The sequence below is a fragment of the Nelumbo nucifera genome, chromosome 1 (assembly GCF_055504915.1).
Source record: "Nelumbo nucifera cultivar China Antique chromosome 1, China Antique-T2T, whole genome shotgun sequence".
Taxonomy (NCBI): domain Eukaryota; kingdom Viridiplantae; phylum Streptophyta; class Magnoliopsida; order Proteales; family Nelumbonaceae; genus Nelumbo; species Nelumbo nucifera.
Window position 1 is genome coordinate 211,128,163 of NC_142649.1, and position 19,430 is coordinate 211,147,592.

A 19,430-nucleotide genomic window follows, 5' to 3' on the forward strand; every position below is an offset into this window, starting at 1 on the left:
TTGTTTTGAAATTTCTGTTCTTCTGGATGATTCATATTCCTCTTTCACCATTAAAAATAAAGAAAAGAATAATGTAAAAGCACATTGGTCCGTAATGAAAGTTTTTTCTGTTGCATTTTTTTTATTACACCAATTTGTGCATAAGAAAATATTAGAGAATCCTGTTGTCATTTTCAAAAACGAAAACAACATAATCCAACATCAATACAAATGCAATGCATTGATTTTTTTTTTCCAGTTCGGATCTGTAAATGTTCAACGTTGGCTTCACACCTAGATGCTCCTCTAAGTATATAACCTTGAAATCAACATTGAAACTTGAAAGTTCAAACATCCATTTGTGTGATCTTCAACATTGAAACTTGAAAGTTCAAACATCCATTTGTCTCTGCTCAACAACAACCGATCGACTCTTGGCCGATTCCAGGCAATTTCACAGAGAACCCGAATGATTGTACGCTTGAAACAAACAATAGAGGAAAGAAAAGAACGGTGTGAAAAGGGGGAAGGAGAGAATGATGAGAAGAAGAACACACACCAGCAACGTCAAATGCTTTCAAGTCCATGAGTTGTCAAAAGCGGCAGCAGTGATAGCCTGAGAGAATTCCTGGAAGTTAATACGGCCATCGCCATTAGTGTCGGCCTCCTTAATCATTCCTGTCAATTCCGTTGCCGTAAGGGCATGACCAAGCTTGGCCATGGAATGGGCCAATTCTGCCGCTGTAATGTATCCATTGCCATCACGGTCAAACATCCGGAATAGCTGCCGGAGTTGCTCTTCTGTGTACGGAGATTTCGTAGTGAGGAGCTCCGGCGACACCAGGGCGACGAATTCAGAGAATTCAACAAAACCATTGTTGTTCATATCAGCCCTCTGGATTAGAGCGTCGAGCTGTTCCTGACTCGGTTTGAGTCCAAGTGATCTCAATAATGACCCAAGCTCAAGCTGGGTTAGGCTGCCATCATTGTTCCGATCAAATGATCGGAAGATCTCCCTCAGTTCTGCAATCTGCTCATCATCGAGTTTCAACGGTTCGTCACCGCTCATTTTTACACTGTATCTTCCTATAAATCCAATCAATCCTCTATCTCCCTCAGAATCCCTACTTTCAAACTGCAATTATACGAAAATCCGGCTCCTACTTTCCATCGGATTCACAAGCTTGTATTCACCTTTTTCTCCATGCGTCTTTATTTCCCGTCAACCGATTCCGAGTTCTCTTCTCTAACTACCAAAATTGAACGCTTTTACAAGATCGTGATCAAATCTTTGTTTCCTGTGATCGATCACCAAACCATTTCTCTCAATCCCTAAGAACTTACATAGAAGAACTTCGAATTCATCTATTGATCCTTTCCTTTCTTGCCTTCCTCTGCTTCTGGGATCAAAATCTATCTTCCTGGGTTTCGACCTTCATGGATCCGGAGCTCATCTCTCCCCGCGGATTCTCCTATCAAGGACGAAGAAGAAAACTAGAATCCGTGTGAAATGCCCTCGTCAACCAAAACACGCGTAGAATTTGTTTAATTATTTTTTTTTTAATTTATCTCTTGCACCATTAATGGAGACGGTCGGCCTTTAGGTCGCGCGTCAACAACAAGAACAACTTGCTGCTACTTGATTCTTCATCACCAAAAACCTAACCCTAACCCTAATGACTAATCCCGTCTATCCTCCAAGCACCGAAACCGGCGGGAGATCCGTGACAGTTGTTTCCTCTCTGGAGGACTTCGTCAACAGCTTTTTGAAATTTCACATAAGCCTTATAATAAAATGCAACGCGCTGCATGATCTCTGTGCGGTCCTCTTCTTCTTTGACCGAACGATGACCTGGGTCCCACGCATTTGAGCATCTGACGCTTTATCAAAGCGTGAATTTGGCTGTGAAAGCACCATATGCACAACGCTTGTGATAAAAAAACCTGTGGGGCAGTAGGGACTTGAGAGTTGAGACGAATCCGGATTTCTTCCTTACACAATTTTCCTCACAATCATCACTTGCTTGCAGCCGTGAATTGGGAACATCTAAACATAAGATGTTACGATGTGCGGCTGCAACGTAGCCTGTGACAGTGAGGTGGGTGTTCGAAATATTTATGAGAAGGAAATCTGAATTCGTGAGCCGGCGATATTAATGACGTGGCGAGAGTTGTTTTTGGCTAAAATATTTTGCGCTAATTTAATATCTGTAATATATCTAGTATATATATATTAAAGAAACTATTCAGTGGCTTTTTCAAATTTAGTCATATCGTATTCTTTGAGAATCCATAACTGGTAATTTATGAGAAATTCCTAAATCCCACAATCCATTACTAGGCTACAACTTCTCACCATTTAGACACATGGTCTTTTCATTTTTTTTTGGAAAATTAGACACGACATTTTCTGAGAAGTTAATGTTAAAGTCCACAATCCACTACCACCATTTTCAATCTATTCTTAAAAAAATGCATAAAATACAAAAGTGGTTATCCACAAACACTTTCAATCAATATTTTAATAATTATTGAAAAATTATTTTTTGAAATAAATATTTCTTGAAATTTTAATAATTATTTAAAATATTAATAAATATAAATTTAACATTACTAATTTCCCGTACTTAGTACGGGGTCATTCACTAGTATATATTAGAAGAAGGTTTTCAGGATACAATCCCCACCATTCAGACACGTGGCTTTTCAAATTTAGACATACGACATTTTCTAAAAAGTTGTTATTAAAGCCCAAAACCTATTATCACCATTTAGAAAAGTGGCATTCTTATTTTCTAGAAAGCTAGACACATGACAATGAGAAATTCTTGGTAAAGCCCACAACCCACTACAGGCTACAGCCTCCTACCATTCAGATTTTAGACACATGGCCTTCTCATTTTTATGGAAAAAGCTAGACACATGATATTTTTGAGAAGTTGCTGCTAAAGCCCACAACCCACTACCGCCATTTTCAATTCATTCCTAAATAATGCAAAAAATGAAAAAGTGGTTATCCACAAACCCTCTACGTATCATAACAAAAGAAAATTATCCATATTCTAATAATTATTGAAAAACTATTTTTGAATATAAATATTTCTTGAAATTTTAATAATTATTTAAAATATTAATAATTATAAATTTAACAGCATTGATTCCATAATGTAAATTTAACATTACTGATTCCCCATACTTAGTACGGGGTCATTCACTAGTGAATATTGATATCGGGAAGAGAACACGATATCGAGAAGATAACACATCAACTGGATGGGGTTGATGTGTTCATTCCTTTTGTTATTTTTATTCTTCATGTGAAGCAGTCTGAGTGAGCCATGTCCATGATGCAAGTGGCATCGAGGTTGATACGTATCATATTCAGGACTTTTCGATACGTTCTTACAGGGGTGTTTTGGGGTCTTGACCAGTTCAAAGGGTGGATGGACCTTAAACTGACCCCTTCTGAACCAATGTATCGGGTGTATCGATATTTTGAATCTTGGGTGGCATGAAAGAAAGTTAGGGTCTCTTTATTTCCTCTGCTTTCTTAAGAAAATGCTTTCAATTTTAAGAAGAAAATGGGTGTTCCTTTCCTCTTATTTCTTAAAGAGGAGTCTTAAATCTTTTTATTTTTTAATGGTATCTTCAAAATATGAACAAAAATTTTTGAATATGAAATTAAAATAAATATTTAATAATTTTCAGAATTCAAAATTCAAAATTTAAAATAACATAATACCTTTTAATGTAATTATATGCCACTCTCAGAACAAATGAACAGAGTTTTAGTGTTTAAACAATCAGAAATCAGAAAATGGAAAAGAAATAATCTTTTTCCCTAAAATACAAAAAATTGCCTTTATACCTATTAGATTTTTCATCTTCCATGCACTAGTGTCTAGTGGCTAGTGGGCTTGAGAACGTAGTAGGTTGAAATCATCTGTTGACAGTAGGCATAAACATTGTTCATGACAACCAGTCCCATTAAACGAGAGAGAGAGAGAGACAGAAAGGGACAAAGGGTAGGGGCATTTTGGCAATTCTTCTCGTGGGACCTTTTCGGCTGTTCAGAGCTTGATAGACTAAAAATTTGGTCTTTCTCCTTTCGCTAAAATATGCCAGAAAACCAAAAAGATCCATAAAGCTTACAGATGCCCAAAATGATGAAAATCATAAAGCTTCCACTAAAAAGATCCATAAAGCTTACAGATGCCCAAAAATTCGATATTGCCAAACAGCTCCATCCATATATATTATTTTCTCCACCCACCAATACCGAGTGATAATAAATATTAAATTATTTTGGTGTAAGCATCCATTTTTTTGCTCCATGTTCCATACTGATGAGAGTAGAATTTATCATATTTTTATCCCCAATTATTCTGTCTTTTATACTAAATTAACATCTAATTGGACTCATATCTCTTGTATTTTGGTCCAGGATATGAAAGAAGGCATCAAGAGCAAAGAAAGACAAATCGGATGATTTTTCACAGTTTCGACAATGTTCAGTGATTTGGGTCTAACTCGCGTCTCCGAATTCCGAATGGATTGATACAAGATCCACTGGAAAGATAAGAGAAAAATCCACAACTTTCATGTTTTGGGCTTTTGCAGATTCGGCCTGCATCGAAGTCAATTCCGGGACCGAAGTCGGGGAAATTTCGTAGGAAGGCCCAATCCGCAGCTGAAGCCCAACTCGCAGAAAAGTCTGGCTGAAGCCCAATTCGCAGAGGAGGTCTATTACGAATCCAAGAACAAGAAACTAAGAAGAATCCTTCTAGATCTAAATTCTTGATGTGATCTTAGAGTGAAAAAGGGATTGAGTTCAAGAGATAAAAAGATAGGATTAGAATTAGGATAGGACTTTTTATTTCTTGTAAAGATCAACTTCAAGAGAAAGTAGGAGACCACCCCCTTCCCTTTAATCTATATAAAGGAGGGGGCGGACCAGCTTTAGGCATCACTTGATCACTGACTCATTCAATCATTCAACTTCTGATCTGAATCAAGAAGCAAGGAGCAATCAGTCAAGAAGGGTTCAAGAAAGGTTCAAGAATTCAAGAAACTTGAAGAAGAAGAGATCTCAGCACTATGGGTGAATTCAAGAGTTCTTTCTTCCCCTTTGTTTGTTTTAATTCTTCCATTATGAACTGATTTGTTTCTTGTTAGGGCTGTGGAAAGCCTAACCATGTTAATGAATATATTTTTATCTTCTTGATTTATCCAAGATTGTGATTTCCATATAGTCTATGAATTATTGTGCTTAATGCAATTAAGAGCTTGGCCACCTCTTAATTGATTTGGGTTATGTGAATGAATTGAGAGAGGAATTCACATAATTGACAAAATAATTCATAGTGTGAATTGAATGGTATATAGAGATATATATACATGATTCATCTGAATTTAATGGTTTTCTTGGACTTAATGCACTTCCATCTTGAGAGCTCTACTCGAGAGATCGAAGGGTTACCTGATGGGCGTAGGTTTAGTATATCTCGAGAGAGAATATTAAATAGATTTGTGAAAATCTCAGCTTATGGGAATAACAATTAGTCTTGGATAATTGGACCCATCAATATTCATTACATTGGTTAGGTGGACCTAAAGTCCTAGCGATTCCATCCTTTGCAGATTCGATTAGTGATCACCTTCGCTTTTATTTTCTTATGCTAATTTTTATTCTCAATAGTCCTTGCTCAATTCTGAATTTTGGTTGCCCAAATAATTAAGGAAGACTGTGGTTCTAATACTTATTTTGTTAAATCCTCGTGGGAACGATATTTTATACTACTTGATAACTAGTGCACTTGCTAGGGTTATATATTCATAGCTATCAAGTTTTTGGCGCCGTTGCCGGGGATTTAATCCTAAAATAATATTAGAATTTGTTAACCTTGATTAATTTGAACCTTTTATTTCTGTTATTATTTTTTATTCTTTTTCCTTTTATTTCTGTTATTATTTTTATTTTTATTTGTTTGTTCAAATTTTTTTTTGTTGGTTTAGATTTACTAGTGCATGACACGCACTAGACAGGAAGGGTTAGCTGAATTCGATCCAGAAATTGAAAGGACCCTTCGTTTGTTGCAAAGGGCCAAAAAAGGAAAATCAAGAGAAGATGTTGTTATTTGCGAACCAGCCATAAAGATAGAAGGAGAGATGGCAGAAGGAAATCGCACCCTCTTGGACTATGCTTGTCCAAACATTGATGGGGTGACATCCAGCATTTGCAAGCCTACCATCCACGCCAATAATTTTGAAATAAAACCTGTAATAATTCAAATGATCCAAACTAGTATTCAGTTTAGTGGGTTACCAAGTGATGACCCTAATGCACACATCGTTAACTTCCTTGAAATATGTGATACATTTAAACACAATGGAGTTAGTGATGATGCAATTAGGTTAAGATTATTTCCTTTTTCATTGCGTGATAGAGCTAAAGATTGGCTCAACTCACTCCCTGCAGGAAGCATCACCACTTGGAATGATTTAACCCATAAATTTTTGGCTAAATATTTCCCACCCTCCAAAACAGCAAAATTAATTAATGATATTACCACTTTTGCTCAATTTGAGAGGGAGTCCTTGTATGAAGCATGGGAACGATTCAAGGAAATGCTTAGGAAGTGTCCTCACCATGGGATACCAACTTGGCGACAGATTCAGACTTTTTACAATGGCATTAACCCCTCTAATCGATTTATTATTGATGCAGCTGCAGGTGGTACGATCATGAGGAAAACACCGGAAGAAGCTTATGACCTAATAGAGGAGATGGTGTCAAACAGCTACCAGTGGAGCAATGATCGAACCAATCAGAGGGGAGTACACCATATCGATTCCCTTGTAGCCATATCTGCACAACTTGCTAGTCCGAATAAGAAGTTTGATGCTTTTAATATTGCAGCCATTAATACACCATCTAGCATCTCATGCGATTTATGTGGTCAAATAGGACATACTAATTCTGATTGTCAATTAAATAGTCCTTGTATTTCCCATGAAAATGCTAATTTTATCTCTCATGCTGGCAGGTCAAACTTCAACCCATACTCCAATACATACAACCCAGGGTGGAGGAGTCATCCCAACTTCTTTTGGAGCAACAATCATCAAAAGGCACCCATGGGATTCCAACCACAACCGCCCCCACAAGAGAAAAAGAGCAATCTGGAGGAGATGATTTCTAAGTTCATCAACACTGCTGAAGCAAAATTCCAAAGCCATGAAACAACAATTAAGAACTTAGAAGTTCAAATGGGGCAGGTTGTGAGCATGTTATCAGAGAGGAAAGAAGGAAGGCTGCCCAACAACACAGAAAAAATCCCAGAGAACATGTGAATGCCATAGCCCTAAGAAGCGGGAAGACAATCGGTGAAACCCAAGAAGACGACAAGGAAGCTGAATCGGCCAATCTGCAAAAGGAGAATGAGGGAAGTACCCCTGAACTAAATTTACATGAAATCCAACTCCCTATTCCCTACCCAAGAAGAGTTTTGAAGGCCAAATTAGATAAACAATTTGAAAAATTTTTGGAAGTGTTTAAAAAGATTCACATTAACCTTCATCTTCTTGATGTGTTATCGCAGATGCCCAAGTATGCAAAATTCCTGAAGGAGGTGATGTCCAACAAAAGAAAATGGGAGGATTGCGAGATGGTAAAATTAAACGAAGAATGTTCAGCCATTCTTCAAAATAAGCTACCACCAAAACTGAAGGATCCAGGGAGTTTCTCTATACCTTGCACCATAGGAAATGCTGAATTCGATAAAGCCTTATGTGATCTTGGTGCTAGTATAAATTTAATGCCCTATTCTATTTTAAAGAGACTTGGATTACATGAACTAACATCTACCACCATTACCCTACAACTGGCTGATCGAAGTATCAAATACCCTAGGGGAATAGTGGAAGATGTCTTAGTTAAAGTAGGGAATTTCATCATCCCTGCTGATTTCATTGTGTTGGATATGGAGGAGGATAGATCGATACCATTAATTCTAGGGAGACCCTTTCTTGCAACCGGTAATGCTTTAATTGATGTACAAAATGGTCAACTTACTCTTAGGATTAATGGAGAAGAAATGATATTTAATGTTTTTCAAACCCTGAAGTATCCTAACACTAAAGAATATGAAGTTTATGTAATCGAATCCATTGATGTGGTGGCAGCAGAAATTAATAAAACAAAGATAGATGACCCACTTGCAAACTGTCTCATTAATTTTGGTAATAAGATGCAGGTAGTGGAGGACGAAGTAGATGAGGTAATAAACTATTTAGAGGCCGACCAAGAAGAATGCAAGCCAAGAAAAGGGAAGTTTCTACCATTAGATGTGCCGATCCCCTCTAAACAACTATTATCCTCCATCAAAGCACCTCCAGCTTTGGAACTCAAACCCTTACCTTTTCATTTAAAATATATGTTTTTGGGAGACAGTTCCACCTTACCTGTAATCATCTCTTCTGATTTGACAGGCCTCCAAGAGGAAAAGCTTGTGAGGGTACTCAAAAAACACATATCGGCCATAGGATGGAGCATTGCAGACATAAAAGGAATCAGCCCGTTGGTATGTACACACAAAATTCTGATGGAGGAAGGCTGCAGTCCCAAGGCACAACCACAAAGGAGGCTAAATCCAAAAATACAACAGGTGGTAAAGGCAGAAATTCTGAAATGGCTCAAAGCAGGTATTATTTATCCAATTTCAGATTCATCATGGGTAAGGTCCCGTTCAAGTCGTACCAAAGAAAGGTGGGATGACTGTAATCATAAATGAAAATAATGAATCAACTCCCACAAGAATAATAACTGGCTGGAGGGTGTGCATAGACTATCGAAAATTAAATGAGGCCACCAGGAAAGATCACTTTCCACTACCATTTATTGATCAGATGATAGAGAGACTTGCAGGGCACGAATATTATTGCTTCCTGGACAGCTACTCCGGGTACCTTCAAGTACCCATTGCACTAATAGATCAGGAAAAAACCACTTTTACTTGCCCTTACGGGACCTTTGCCTTTAGGAGAATGCCTTTTGGACAGTGTAATGCCTCTGCCATTTCCAATGGTGTATGATGTCATTATTTGGTGACTTCATGGAAGTCTTCATGGACGATTTCTCTATTTATGGATCATCATTCGATGAATGCTTGATTAATTTGGAAAAGGTACTCCAAAGGTGTGAGGAATCTAACATTGTTTTAAACTGTGAAAAATGCCATTTCATGGTTAGAGAAGGAATCGTTCTAGGGCATAAGGTGTCCTCCCGGGGCATCGAGGTTGATAAAGCTAAAATAGAACTGATTGAAAAATTAACTCCACCACAATCAATAAAAGATGTTAGGGGCTTTCTCGGGCATGCCAGTTTTTATAGGCGGTTCATCAAAGATTTCTCCAAAACCGCCAGGCCCCTAACAAATCTGCTAGTTAAGGATGCGCCTTTTGATTTCACTGATGATTGTTTGCAAGCATTCAAAATAATGTGTGATGCAAGCAATGATACCTTAGGCGCAGTTTTAGGGCAAAGAAAGGATAAGAAATTTCATACCATTTACTATGCAAGTAGGACCATGAATGAAGCACAAAAAAATTATTCCACTACCGAAAAAGAACTACTTGCAGTAGTATTTGCTATTGAAAAATTCAGATCCTATTTACTCTTATCTAAAGTCATCATATTCACTGACCATGCTGCCCTGAGGTATCTGCTTGCTAAGAAGGATGCAAAACCTAGGTTGCTACGATGGATCTTGCTGTTACAAGAATTTGATTTAGAAATTAAGGATAAGAAGGGTAGTGAGAATACGGTAGTTGACCATTTATCAAGGCTGGATGAAAAGTATGTTGAAAACATTGATAATTCAGCCTTATATGATGAATTCCCAGATGAGCAACTCTATGTGATTAATGATAAAAATGAACCTTGGTTTGCTGATTTGGCTAATTTCTTGGCAGGGAATGTGATGCCTCTTCACCTGACATATCAACAGAGTAAGAAATTTTTCTCTGATGTGAAATATTACTTGTGGGATGAACCCTACTTGTATAAAATCTGCAGGGACGGCTTGATAAAAAGATGTATTCCTGAGGAGGAAGTACAAAGTGTCATACAATTCTGCCATGACAAAGAAGCTGGAGGTCACCATGGAGCATCAAGAACTGCTTCAAAAATTCTTCAAAGCAGTTTATATTGGCCATCACACTTCAAGGACGTATTCAAATATGTAAGTGCTTGCGATCATTGCCAAAGGACAAGTAATATCTCCCGAAGAAATGAGATGCCCTTGAGCAACATACTTGTCTGCGAAATGTTTGATGTGTGGGGCATCGATTTCATGGGACCTTTTCCAAAGTCTGTTAATAATTCTTATATGCTTGTGGCTGTGGACTATGTGAGCAAATGGGTGGAAGCATGTGCCTACCCTACTAATGATGCTCGAGTTGTCATTAAATTCATGAAAAATCGTTTTGGAACACCTCGAGCCATCATAAGTGATGGGGGAAAGCACTTTTGCAATAGGCAATTTGAACAACTGTTAAATAAGTATGGTGTTACACACCGAATTGCAACCCCTTACCACCCTCAGACCAGCGGCCAAGTAGAGGTTTCTAATAGGGAATTAAAGCAGATTTTAGAAAAAACGGTTACCACATCCAGAAGAGATTGGTCCTTAAAGTTAGATGATGCACTTTGGGCTTACCGTACTGCATTTAAAACCCCAATTGGTATGTCGCCCTACCAACTAGTTTTCGGCAAAGCATGCCATCTACCCATTGAGTTGGAACATAAAGCTTATTAGGCTACCAAATTTCTGAATTTTGAATTAAGCAATGCAGGTGAGGCAAGGAAACTTCAGCTCAAAGAGTTAGTATGAGATGGAGCATAAAATGCACTCATCCCTAGATCCCAAACCCTAATTCACCTTTTGATGCATTGCACTCATGATAAGTGGTGGAGATGTGATACATGAGCAAGCTTATGGTAATAACATTCATTGTTTCGTTCTGAAGAATCATGAGAGGGTATTTTTTTGAATCTTGCCACATGTGATTATGAAAACAAAAAGGGCTTACTCTAGCCCTAAATTATTCATGCGAAGAGATGCCTGCTTCCCTTAATTGTCGATCTCACTTGGGGACATGAGAATTGACGATTTAAGATTATTCCTTGACAAGTTAAAAAGGAAAAGAAGTGGATGAATGGGAGGACCATTAATATTGAATCAAGGCATGCGGGAGAACAAATACCCTATTGAGAGAATTCCAAAACAAATCTTTTAGTTAGTTTGTTCTTGTTTTAAGTTTGTTTTGAGTTTTGTCTTGCTCGAGGACGGACAAGAGTTTAAGTGTGGGGGATTTGATGAGAGTAGAATTTATCATATCTTTATCCCCAATTATTCCGTCTTTTATACTAAATTAACATCTAATTGGACTCATATCTCTTGTATTTTGGTCCAGGGTATGAAAGAAGGCATCAAGAGCAAAGAAAGACAAATCGGATGATTTTTCATAGTTTCGACAATGTTCAGTGATTTGGGTCTAACTCGCGTCTCCGAATTCCGAATGGATTGATACAAGATCCACTGGAAAGATAAGAGAAAAATCCACAACTTTCATGTTTTGGGCTTTTGCAGATTCGGCCTGCATCGAAGTCAATTCCGGGACCGAAGTCGGGGAAATTTCGTAGGAAGGCCCAATCCGCAGCTGAAGCCCAACTCGCAGAAAAGTCTGGCTGAAGCCCAATTCGCAGAGGAGGTCTATTACGAATCCAAGAACAAGAAACTAAGAAGAATCCTTCTAGATCTAAATTCTTGATGTGATCTTAGAGTGAAAAAGGGATTGAGTTCAAGAGATAAAAAGATAGGATTAGAATTAGGATAGGACTTTTTATTTCTTGTAAAGATCAACTTCAAGAGAAAGTAGGAGACCACCCCCTTCCCTTTAATCTATATAAAGGAGGGGGCGGACCAGCTTTAGGCATCACTTGATCACTGACTCATTCAATCATTCAACTTCTGATCTGAATCAAGAAGCAAGGAGCAATCAGTCAAGAAGGGTTCAAGAAAGGTTCAAGAATTCAAGAAACTTGAAGAAGAAGAGATCTCAGCACTATGGGTGAATTCAAGAGTTCTTTCTTCCCCTTTGTTTGTTTTAATTCTTCCATTATGAACTGATTTGTTTCTTGTTAGGGCTGTGGAAAGCCTAACCATGTTAATGAATATATTTTTATCTTCTTGATTTATCCAAGATTGTGATTTCCATATAGTCTATGAATTATTGTGCTTAATGCAATTAAGAGCTTGGCCACCTCTTAATTGATTTGGGTTATGTGAATGAATTGAGAGAGGAATTCACATAATTGACAAAATAATTCATAGTGTGAATTGAATGGTATATAGAGATATATATACATGATTCATCTGAATTTAATGGTTTTCTTGGACTTAATGCACTTCCATCTTGAGAGCTCTACTCGAGAGATCGAAGGGTTACCTGATGGGCGTAGGTTTAGTATATCTCGAGAGAGAATATTAAATAGATTTGTGAAAATCTCAGCTTATGGGAATAACAATTAGTCTTGGATAATTGGACCCATCAATATTCATTACATTGGTTAGGTGGACCTAAAGTCCTAGCGATTCCATCCTTTGCAGATTCGATTAGTGATCACCTTCGCTTTTATTTTCTTATGCTAATTTTTATTCTCAATAGTCCTTGCTCAATTCTGAATTTTGGTTGCCCAAATAATTAAGGAAGACTGTGGTTCTAATACTTATTTTGTTAAATCCTCGCGGGAACGATATTTTATACTACTTGATAACTAGTGCACTTGGTAGGGTTATATATTCATAGCTATCACATACATAATACGTGTATATACATGGGCACTGTAGTTTAAGCTCGTTCAATTAAACCAAAGATCCAAAACATACAGATCCAGATCCAGCTCAACAAAAATCAATTGGGGCTCGTTTGGCTTATGGGAATAGGGTCTAGGATTAGGATCGAAACAAACCATTCCAATTCTAGTTGTTTGGTTGAGCAGAATCAACCCTGATGAGGGCAGATTTGGCCCTCCAGTGAAATTCTGACACCTGGCACCTCATGACAGCCAAGGAACTCGCCAAGGAGCTCGGCAGCTCACCAAGGAGCTCGCCACCAAGGAGCTCGGCAGCTCGCCAAGGAGCTCGGCAGCTCTCCAAGGAGCTCGCCAAGGAACTCGCCACCAAGGAGCTCGGCAGCTCTCCAAGGAGCTCGCTAATGAGCTTGCCACCAAGGAGCTCGGCAGCTCACCAAGGAGCTTGCCACCAAGGAGCTCGGTAGCTCTCCAAGGAGCTCGCCACCAAGGAGCTCGCCACCAAGGAGCTCGGCAGCTCACCAAGGAACTCGCAAAGGAACTCGCCAAGGAGCTCGGCAGCTCACCAAGGAGCTCGCCACCAAGGAGCTAGGTAGCTCTCCAAGGAGCTCACTAAGGAGCTTGGTAGCTCACAAAGGAGCTTGGTAGCTCACAAAGGAGCTCGTCAAGGAGCTTGCCACCAAGGAGCTAGGCAGCTCTCCAAGGAGCTCACCAAGGAGCTAGGCAGCTCGCCAAGGAGCTCGCCACCAAGGAGAATCAGAGGCGGTTACCTGATCAGCTCGGCACGCGGTCAACCCAACACCTCAGAGGTAGCTCGACACCTAGTCAGCTCGGCGCCTCACAGGCAGCTCGGTACCTCACAGGCAGAGACCTCGACACAACTGCTTAAGACCCAGTCGCCTCTTCGGCATGGGAAAAGTGAAGAAGAGTGGACTACGAGTCGTTCCCAAAGCCTATGGGCAACGTTACTACTGAAAAACCCAGTCGCCTCTACGGCATGGGCAACACAACCGCTTAAGACCCAGTTGCGTCTCCGGCATGGGCAAAGTCAAGAAGAGTGGACAATGAGTCGCTCCCAAAGCCTACGGGCCACATTATTGCTTAAGACCCAGTCGCTTCTTCAGCATGGGCAAAATCAACAAAAGTGGACTATAAGTTGCCCCTAGAGCCTAAGGGCTATAGTACTGAATTGGCATAGACCTCCTCACCTTACAGGCAGCTTGCCAATTACAAGCAGCTCCCAGAGCTTAAGAAATTAGATCAACACTTACTAGCTTGTCGACTTACGGGCCAAAAGGAGAAATCTACTCCCTTCGCCGAGTTACCCTCAACTCGGGAGTGGGGGGCAAATGATGAGGGCAGATTTGGCCCTCCAGTGGAATTATGACACCTGGCACCTTAAGACAACCATGGAACTTGCCAAGGAGCTCGGCAGCTCACCAAGGAGCTCGCCAAGGAGCTCGCCACCGAGGAGCTAGGCAGCTCTTCAAGGAGCTCGCCAAGGAGCTAGGCAGCTTGCCAAGGAGCTCGCCACCAAGGAGCTAGGCAGCTCTCCAAGGAGCTCACCACCAAGGAGCTAGGCAGCTCTCCAAGGAGCTCGCCACCAGGTAGCTCGGAGCTCATCACGAAGGAGCTCGCTACCAGGCTGCCCGAAGCTCGCCACCAGGCAGCTCGGAGCTCATCACCAAGGAGCTCGTCTGAGGCCTCATGAGAAGCATTCTGTTTGATAGCCGTACCAAAAGACTGTACCCACACCTCTTGCCTGACGGCACCGCACTTGCCAGCTCTAGTGGTTGCTTACTGCCCGATAGGACCATACCCTACAACGGTTACCTGCGCCCACCAGCTCAGCCCTGGCAAATAACGGTTGCGACGGAGAATTAGAGGTGGTTACATGTTAGATCACCAATATATAAAGACCTCACCCCCCTAGGGAAAGGGGGATGAAAAAATGGAGGTAACCCCTGCTCTCTAGCTCTCTCATTTCTCTAATATCATCGTCAAGCTCTCTACAATCAGAGTGCTAACTTAAGCATTAGAGAGTCCCCGTCGTGTAAACACCCTCGGGTCCTCTGATTCAGTTCTCGCAGGTTCCTCAGCTCCTGTCGTCTATAAAGAGGAGAAGATCACCTGATGCAGAGGGCAGTCGGGTTGCGCTACACCAAGGAGCTCCACCATCCTCTGAGTCACAAGCCACCTGGGAGCAGGTCAAATGACGAGCTCATCGAGGTAGCTCACCACCAGGGAGCTCATCACCAAGTAGCTCACCACCAGGGAGCTTGTCACCAAGTAGCTCACCACCAGGGAGCTCGTCACCAAGTAGCACACCACCAGGGAGCTCATCACCAAGTAGCTCACCACCAGGGAGCTCATCATCAAGTAGCTCACCACCTGGGAGCTCGTCACCAAGCAGCTCACCACCAGGGAGCTCGTCACCAAGTAGCTCACCACTAGGAGCTCATCACCAAGTAGCTCACCACTAGGGAGCTCGTCACCAAGTAGCTCACCACTAGGGAGTTTGCCACCAAGTAGCTCACCACCAGGGAGTTCGTCACTAAGTAGTTCACCACCAGGTAGTTCACCACTAGGGAGCTCCATCATCCTCTGAGTCACAGGCCACCTAGGAGCATGTCAAATGACGAGGTACTTAGCCAAAAAATTGATACATCAGAAAAAAATTGGTACGTGACCAACAACGGTTACATGAATTGGCATCGTCTGTGGGAAAATGCTACAAAAAGCTAAGTTCTCATCCTACAAAATCTAAGTTCTCATCCTACAAAAAGCTGAGTCCTCTTCTCCCAGAAAGCTAAGTCCTCACTCTTTAGAAACCGAAGCTCTCGCTTTGTAGTTTCCATTTTTTATGAACTCGAAGACTATGTAGGGAGCTAACAAACTAAGCAGGTCTACCAACTTTACTTTCAATTCAGATAAAACCTCATCAGACCTCTTCGCAAGGTCCTCTCTACAAATATGAGCTCTTCCCGGCTTCCGCAGGAGTTGGTGGCCAACAGGCTACATAGGCACCCTTGCTGGTCGAGCCTTCCAAGGCTCTCGTGTGAGCTGGCGACCTAAAGTTAGTAGTGTTGCCCTCGAAGGTCGAGTTCCTAGTAACTTCTTGTAGGAGTGGGTGACCGGCATTACGAGGCTGATGCAGTGCAATCATAGCTTTGAGGCACCCACCTAGTCAGCTCGGCACCTCACATGTAGCTCGGCACCCGGCCAGCCCGACACCTCACAGACAGCTCGACACCTGGTCAGCTCGGCACCTCACAGGTAGCTCGGCACCCGGTCAGCCCGACACCTCACAGGCAGCTCGACACCTGGTCAGCTCAGTACTTCACAGGCAGCTCGACACCTGGTCAACCCGACACCTCATAGGTAGCTCGGCACCTGGTCAGCTCGGCACCCGGTCAGCCTGACACCTCACAGGCAGCTCGACACCTGGTCAGCTCGACACCTCACAGGTAGCTTGGCACCCGGTCACCCCGACACCTTACAGGTAGCTCGGCGCCTCACAGGCAGAGACCTTGACACAACTGCTTAAGACCCAATCGCCTCTTTGACATGGGCAAAGTCAAGAAGAGTGGACTACGAGTCGCTCCCAAAGCCTATGGGCCATGTTACTGCTGAAAAACCCAGTCGCCTCTACGGCATGGGCAACACAACCGCTTAATACCTAGTTGCCTCTCCGGCATGGGCAAAGTCAAGAAGAGTGGACTATGAGTCGCTCCCAAAGCCTACGGGCCACATTATTGCTTAAGACCCAGTCACTTCTTCAGCATGGGCAAAATCACCAAAAGTGGACTATAAGTTGCCCCCCCAGAGCCTAAGGGCTATAGTACTAAACTGGCGGAGACCTCCTCACCTTACAGGTAGCTCGCCACTTACAGGTAGCTTGCCACTTACAGGCAGCTCCCAGAGCCTAAGAATTAGATCAGTGCTTACTAGCTCGTCGACTTACGGGCCAAAAGGAGAAATCTACTCCCTTCGCCGAGTTACTCTCAACTCGGGAATGGGGGGCAAATGATGAGGGCAGATTTGGCCCTCCAGTGGAATTATGACACCTGACACCTCATGACAGCCAAGGAACTCGCCAAGGAGCTCGGCAACTCACCAAGGAGCTCGCCACCAAGGAGCTAGGCAGCTCTCTAAGGAGCTCGCCAAGGAGCTCGCCACCAAGGAGCTCAGCAGCTCACCAAGGAACTCGCCAAGGAGCTCGGTAGCTCACCAAGGAGCTCGCCAAGGAGATCGCCACCAAGGAGCTCGGCAGTTCTCCAAGGAGCTCGGCAGCTCTCCAAGGAGCTCGCCACCAAGGAGCTCGACAGCTCTCCAAGGAGCTCACCACCAAGGAGCTCGCCAGCTCTCCAAGGAGCTCACCACCAAGGAGCTCACTAGCTCACCAAGGAACTTGCCAAGGAGCTTGCCAAGGAGCTCGACAGCTCACCAAGGAGCTAGGCAGCTCTGCAAGGAGCTTGGCAGCTCACCAAGGAGCTCGCCAAGGAGCTCGCCACCAAGGAGCTCGCCACCAAGGAGCTAGGCAGCTCTCCAAGGAACTCACTACTAAGGAGCTAGGTTGCTCTGCAAGGAGCTAGGCAGCTCTCCAAGGAGCTCGCCACCAGGTAGCCCAGAGCTCATCACCAAGGATCTCGCCACCAGGCAGTCCAGAGCTCATCACCAAGGAGCTCGCCACCAGGCAGCTCTGAGCTCATCATCAAGGAGCTCGTCCAGGGCCTCACGAGAAGCATTTTGTCTAACAACCGTACCAGAAGACTGTACCCATGCCTCTCGCCTGACGGAACCGCACCTGCCAGCTCTGGTGGTTGCTTACTGCCTGACAGGACCCTACCCTGCAACGGTTACCTGCACCCACCAGCTCAGCCCTGGAAAATAACAGCTGCGGTAGAGAATCAGAGGCGGTTACATGTCAGATCACCAGTATATAAAGACCTCACCCCCCCTAGGGAAAGGGGGATGAAAAAATGGAGGTAACCCCTGCTCTCTAGCTCTCTCATTTCTCTAATATCATCTTCAAGCTCTCTACAATGAGAGTGCTAACTTAAGCATCGGAGAGTCCCCGCCGGGTAAACACCCCCGGGTCCTCTGATTCAGTTCTCGTAGGTTCCTCAGCTCCTACCGTCTACAAAGAGGAGAAGATCACCTGATGCAGAGGGCAGTCGGGTTGCGCTACACTAGGGAGCTCCACCATCCTCTGAGTCATAGGCCACTTAGGAGCAGGTTAAATGACGAGCTCACCAAGGTAGCTCACCACCAGGGAACTCGTCACCAAGTAGCTCACCACCAGGGAGCTCGTCACCAAGTAATTCACCACCAGGGAGCTCGTCACCAAGTAGCTCACCACCAAGGAGCTCGTCACCAAGTAGCTCACCACCAGGGAGCTCGCCACCAAGTAGCTCACCACTAGGGAGTTCGCCACCAAGTAGTTCACCACTAGACAATTCGCCACCAGGGAGCTCCATCATCCTCTGAGTCACAGGCCACCTAGGAGCAGGTCAAGTGACAAGGTATTTAGCCAAAAAATTGATACATCACAAAAAAAATTGGTACGTGACCAGCAACGATTACATCAAACCCCATTGTTTATGACTATTCCCTTCCCCTTCTTTGGGAATGAAATTCTATTCTAACTGATTCTAATTTCCATTTAGATTCTTGTATGAATGAAACAAACTATAAAAATAGACATTCCAATTCCAATTTTGACTGTGAACAAAACGGACCCTTAGTGTATATAATATAACGGCATAATGCACCAGGGCTCCATTAATGACCATAACTGACGCCAAATACACCGGCATTCATGGCCAAGCCAAGAACTTATTTTAAAATTTTTGGGCTGGTTAATTGCAGCTTGTTTGTGAAAAAAATAAAAGCCCAGTTTAACAAGGCACACCTCTCATTTGTCACAGTATGTTGAGCAAGCCAAACTCCAAAACCCAATACAAAGCTATTTATCCCAAATCCAATCTCTTTTGGATATGACTTTCGGAAAATTAGGCTACTTGACTCTTGTTGCTTTTGTATATATTTGGCATCGATTCTGCAGATACGGCACTGAGAAAACGGTGCTGCCAATGATGGATTAGAATCACTGTTTTCTGAAAAAATGACGTCTTTTTTTGTTTAGAAATGTTATTGTCAGATAGTACATTATTTATTGGAGCAACAGCAATACTTTTTGTTTGGTACCTATGCTCTATATCTGTTTTCAACACTGATACCCATTATAGGAAGTCTATATACGAGTTCCAATCTGAGAAAATGTCAAATCGACATTACTCCATACCATGCTTTTTCAATTTCTATGGCGTAGCTTAGAACACCGTTTTTTATAGAAAAACAGTTCTAAAACAAACAGACATTTCCTAGAGAACCGTTTTTTTGACGTGGCGCTGATGTATCACCGTTTTCTAAAGGAACGACATCGATGCCAAACAGACGATTTGTTTCCTTCGACTGAAGACCCTTTCTTTGGCTTTTTCCTCTATACTATTTACACATCTGACCAGGCTTTAATCCAATCTGTTAAAACCAGTGGCTGGGTTCAGTCAAGAGG

At 42.3% G+C, this 19,430-nt stretch overlaps 2 protein-coding genes and 1 non-coding gene across 3 annotated transcripts; 1 reads left to right on the forward strand and 2 right to left on the reverse strand.

Annotated features, from left to right (window-relative positions):
* On the reverse strand, positions 1-1,726 carry LOC104588816 (putative calcium-binding protein CML18). The gene has a single exon (XM_010246906.3). It carries the CDS (start codon positions 1,046-1,048, stop codon positions 557-559), a length of 492 nt encoding a protein of 163 aa, XP_010245208.1. The 5' UTR covers positions 1,049-1,726; the 3' UTR covers positions 1-556.
* A 4,802-nt stretch (positions 1,727-6,528) lies between these two features.
* Positions 6,529-6,635, reverse strand: LOC148804469 (small nucleolar RNA R71). The gene has a single exon (XR_016081608.1). It is a non-coding gene; the product is annotated as a small nucleolar RNA R71 (small nucleolar RNA).
* Positions 6,636-7,580: 945 nt separating this feature from the next.
* On the forward strand, positions 7,581-8,771 carry LOC148804470 (uncharacterized). The gene has a single exon (XM_088901454.1). It carries the CDS (start codon positions 7,581-7,583, stop codon positions 8,769-8,771), a length of 1,191 nt encoding a protein of 396 aa, XP_088757580.1.
* Positions 8,772-19,430: the final 10,659 nt, after the last annotated feature.